At 33.5% G+C, this 4,961-nt stretch overlaps 3 protein-coding genes across 3 annotated transcripts in view; all 3 read left to right on the forward strand.

The window, feature by feature from the left end:
- Nucleotides 1-3,670, forward strand: part of LOC117101568 (histone H3-like) — a 7,482-nt gene extending 3,812 nt beyond the window's left edge. Inside the window, exons 2-3 of the mRNA XM_033241550.1 lie at nt 1,250-1,257; nt 3,290-3,670. Of these exons, the coding sequence (XP_033097441.1) occupies nt 1,250-1,257; nt 3,290-3,624 (343 nt within the window). The 3' untranslated portion in view covers nt 3,625-3,670. The remainder of the gene's footprint in view (nt 1-1,249; nt 1,258-3,289) is intronic.
- Nucleotides 1-4,961, forward strand: part of LOC117101566 (histone H2B, gonadal-like) — a 15,989-nt gene that overhangs the window by 1,100 nt on the left and 9,928 nt on the right. The window lies entirely within an intron of this gene.
- Nucleotides 1,223-1,931, forward strand: LOC117101564 (late histone H2A.2.2-like). Its single transcript, XM_033241546.1, has one exon. The coding sequence runs from the start codon at nt 1,355-1,357 to the stop codon at nt 1,730-1,732; it is 378 nt and encodes a 125-aa protein (XP_033097437.1). The 5' UTR covers nt 1,223-1,354; the 3' UTR covers nt 1,733-1,931.

Here is a 4,961-nt window from a genome sequence, read left to right on the forward strand (position 1 = left end):
ACATACATAGAAGTGTCCTGCATAAGTGTCCAATACAGTATTTATTAATTTAATATATTGATAATTGTTTTATAGGTTTTAAAAGTATATTGAAAGGTCTGTCACTACTGAACTGTTTTCTAAATAACTAAATTAGGGTTGAAGTGGTATAATATTTATCTGCATTTTAAGACGTCTTTTTATGTTTCGTTGTATAAAATGAAGACCCTTCATATTACCCCACAACTGTCGAAATAATCGTAAATTTGATTATGTGATAGCCTGGTATGAGAAGTTTGAATTTTTGATTTTCGTTTTATGGAAATAACATTTTTTATTATTTACCACTCTGCTTACCACCGACACATTGAATAGAAGCCAACTTGGTTTAATCTCGAGAAACCCATCTCAAATTTGGTTTGCAAAATTAGCCTCGAATAGAAGCCAATCTCGAAAAGAAGCCCATAACTATTCCAAGATAGCATGTGCTTCTTTTCAAAGAAATAAAATATTTTTAAAACACGCTCGGTTTATAGAGTATTTTAGATGAATGCTAATTAATACACTCCATGATACACACTAATTATAGTGGCCCTTTTGTTTTATAGTGATAATTCCCAAAATTTACTGCATTCATTATGGAAAGAATCCCCCTCTTTACTTTGGAAAAGTTGCTTCGAAAAGAAGACCATCCAAAGTTCGCAAAAAAAAAAAAGCACAGGCCTTCTGCTCGAGGTTTTACGGTGGATGATAGTAAATAGCAAATTCACTAAAAAAATAAGTATAAATCCCGGACGTGAAACTAACTACTTTTATTTGGCATTATAATTAGGTTGATATTTATATAATACGATATATGATAGTCATATCCTGTGATAAAATAAAAAATACTATTACCGTGAATCAAATTAAAACACTGAATCGATAAAGGAAAGAATATAAAGTTATAAAAAATATACCGCTTGTATCGAACTGAAAAAAAAATAGAAGTAATCAATCCTTTACATTTTTGCTTAATTTTAGCAAATTTCTATGTATTTTATACCAGGCAGTGTATTCTTAACTTGATTAACTATTTTAATTACTGTACTTATTAATACAACGTTACTGCATATTTATTATATAATATACAGTAATACTGTACCTGAAATTAATGAGTACATCCTTTACCATCGCGCCAAATAGTACAATAGAATGGTTGATAGCAGACGATTGGGTCACGAGGAAGCTCAGGCAAGCGGGACTGTCTGTGATTGGTTAATCCAATGAGCGCTATAAGTCAAACGCAACACTTGAGCAAGCTATATAAACGTGGCTATTCATTGGATAAGTATCATTCTCGATTTAAATAACCGAAGAACGAAATACAATAATAATGTCTGGACGTGGTAAAGGTGGAAAAGCTAAGGGAAAGGCCAAGAGCCGATCAAGCCGTGCTGGACTTCAGTTCCCAGTCGGTCGTGTCCACCGATTCTTGCGAAAGGGTAACTATGCATCTCGTGTCGGTGCTGGTGCCCCAGTCTACATGGCTGCTGTACTTGAGTACTTGACTGCTGAAATCTTGGAGTTGGCTGGCAACGCTGCCCGTGACAACAAGAAGAGCAGAATCATCCCCCGTCATCTTCAACTTGCCATCCGTAACGATGAAGAGTTGAACCGTCTTCTCGGAAGTGTGACCATTGCACAGGGAGGCGTACTGCCAAACATTCAAGCTGTACTTCTGCCAAAGAAGACCCAGGCCAAAACCAAGTAGACTACTGTATCTTCTCAAACCAAACGGCTCTTTTCAGAGCCACCAAATACACAAAAGAGATTTGAAACAAGGCCGTTAAAGTGCGTACATGTGTGTGTTTCTTTGTATGATAGTCCGATTATTCATTAAGCCATTGTAACACGAGCCTAACGTTTAGAGTTTCCATAACGTTGCTACAGTGTTTTCTCAACAAACTACATATATTTATTAGAGGACTAAACATTGTTTAAAAAACAATGCATACAGCGTTTTGATGTATATAATATTACTAATATAAAATGTAGTTGAACTCAAAAGATACGGTATATACATTTTAAGAACATTATAATAGCATATATTCAAAATTGTATAATTATTTGTATATTATTACTATATAATAAAAACCGTAAATCCTTGAATAAAAACCATGTGCTTCTTTTGGAAGGACCATTTAGATGGGTTTCTTTTTGAGATGGGATTATTTTCGAAATTGGTTTTGCAAAAAGACTCAAATTATTTTCAAAATGAATAATTTTAATATTTGGTTTTGTATAAGACTACTAAAGACATTTTCAATTTTTTTTTTAATTCTACAAAATATAAACATAATTTTTTAATTAGGCCTAAAATGATGATCAAAACATGCCAACGACAATCTGTCGAACAACTATATCAATTTTATTAAAACCCATGGTTTTGATATAATTTATTACCATAAAATAACAAAGAATTAAACGTGTATATATTTATAACTTATATATTTCTTTATTTATACTGGGGAACGTTAAACAGGTTATCTAGCATAAAAAATAAAAGTTTATATTAATAATAATAATATGAATAATTATACAATTTTGAATATAATGTTCTTGTCATGTTTAAAATGTATACAGTATTGTTGAGTATGGATGGATATGTGGTTTCAGACTTATATAGATTTCATACTACATTTTATAATACTAATCATATATACATTCATAAAAGCTATATATATTTCATTTGTTTTTTTTTTTCACATTTATGAAGTTAACATTTTCAAACTTTAGCAACTTTCATATTTTAAGACAAGTGTTAAAAACAAATTTAATAATGCATTTAATAGAAGGGACAGGAAGGAACGAAGAGATATCAAGACACGCATGGTGCAAAACCTTAATATTTGTTGGGTTCACATGTACAGATAGGCCTATTTTTCTAATACTGTATATCAAACACAATGTTTGGTAACTAATAGTATTGGTTTTTTACTTCAACCGAAGAATATATGATATAAACAAATTTAAATGTTGACAGCATACATGTAGGAAAGGTTTGTAAAGCAAATTTTAAATTGTTCAATTCATTTTACATTTAATAGTTCAGAGTTTGTGAAGACAATTACTAATTTTCCCTCTCAAAAAGAGCCAAGGCAAGTAAATTTTGCTGATAAATTTTCGCAATCAACAAACTACTTTCAAAACTCCCCCTACGAAGTCCATACTTAAACAAACGCTAGTAATCATACAACGTCCGCATACACTAAATAAGTCATGCAACGCCAGCAAACTTCAAGCACATTTCGAATTACCTTCGAACAAGTAGTTGGAAACAATTACTGTATTATGTCTGGACGCGGTAAAGGAGGAAAAGGACTTGGAAAAGGAGGCGCTAAGCGTCATCGTAAGGTGTTGCGTGATAACATCCAGGGTATCACCAAACCAGCTATCCGTCGTCTTGCTCGTCGTGGTGGTGTGAAGCGCATCTCTGGTCTCATCTACGAAGAGACCCGTGGTGTGTTGAAAGTATTTCTTGAAAATGTCATCCGTGATGCTGTCACATACACCGAGCACGCCAAGAGAAAGACCGTCACCGCCATGGATGTCGTCTACGCCTTGAAGAGACAAGGCCGAACCCTGTACGGATTCGGTGGATAAGCTACTCATATTTCCTCAAAACAAACGGCTCTTTTCAGAGCCACCATTTAAACAAAAGAGAATGATTGCTTGCCTTTTTTTGTGATTGCCTAATGGTATTTAAGTTTTTTTGTATTACATACGTTTTAAAGTAACAGTAACATCAAATATAAACAGCGACAATGAATTAAAAATAAATCCTAAGTTTGCGGTCCGTCAATCATAATTAGCTATACAACACCTTGTTTTTTACGGCCCGACACCAATCATATATAAAAGGTAGCTGAGAATTAACTTAAAACTGAGAATAAGGTGATGTAAAAGCAGTGTTAGAAGGATTTTGGAAGCTCGCTGGAAACATCAAATTTATTGTTCGGCCCTCTGTGTTCAATAAGAAATTCACTTTGGCCATCCGACTAATTTTTATGCCCACTTCTGCTCTACACGAACATCTGGAAACTGGGTTTCAGCGAAATGATGGTAAGGCCCCATAAAAAAAATTATTAGTTTATCACCCTATCAAGACTTATATAGATTTCATACTACATTTTATAATACTAATCATATATACATTCATAAAAGCTATATATATTTCATTTGTTTTTTTTTTCACATTTATGAAGTTAACATTTTCAAACTTTAGCAACTTTCATATTTTAAGACAAGTGTTAAAAACAAATTTAATAATGCATTTAATAGAAGGGACAGGAAGGAACAAAGAAATATCAAGACACGCATGGTGCTAAACCTTAATATTTGTTGGGTTCACCTGTACAGATAGGCCTATTTTTCTAATATATCAAACACAATGTTTGGTAACTAATAGTATTGGTTTTTTACTTCAACCGAAGAATATACGATATAAACAAATTTCAATGTTGACAGCATACATGTAGGAAAGGTTTGTAAAGCAAATTTTTAATTGTTCAATTCATTTTACATTTAATAGTTCAGAGTTTGTGAAGACAATTAATAATTTTCCCTCTCAAAAAGAGCCAAGGCAAGTAAATTTTGCTGAATTTTCGCAATCAACAAACTGCTTTCAAAACTCCCCCTACGAAGTCCGTACTTAAACAAACGCTAGTAATCATACCACGTCCGCATACACTAAATAAGTCATGCAACGCCAGCAAACTTGAAGCACATTTCGAATTACCTTCGAACAAGTAGTTAAAAAGAATTATTATGTCTGGACGTGGTAAAGGAGGAAAAGGACTTGGAAAAGGAGGCGCTAAGCGTCATCGTAAGGTGTTGCGTGATAACATCCAGGGTATCACCAAACCAGCTATCCGTCGTCTTGCTCGTCGTGGTGGTGTGAAGCGTATCTCTGGTCTCATCTACGAAGAGACCCGTGGTGT

The sequence above is a fragment of the Anneissia japonica genome, unplaced genomic scaffold, assembly GCF_011630105.1.
Source record: "Anneissia japonica isolate Jap-2015-1 unplaced genomic scaffold, ASM1163010v1 scaffold17412_len611537_cov169, whole genome shotgun sequence".
Taxonomy (NCBI): domain Eukaryota; kingdom Metazoa; phylum Echinodermata; class Crinoidea; order Comatulida; family Comatulidae; genus Anneissia; species Anneissia japonica.

Excerpts from the sequence above, each read along its gene's own strand:
- LOC117101564 (XM_033241546.1), top strand. The coding sequence starts at position 1,355 with ATGTCTGGACGTGGTAAAGGTGGAAAAGCTAAGGGAAAGGCCAAGAGC.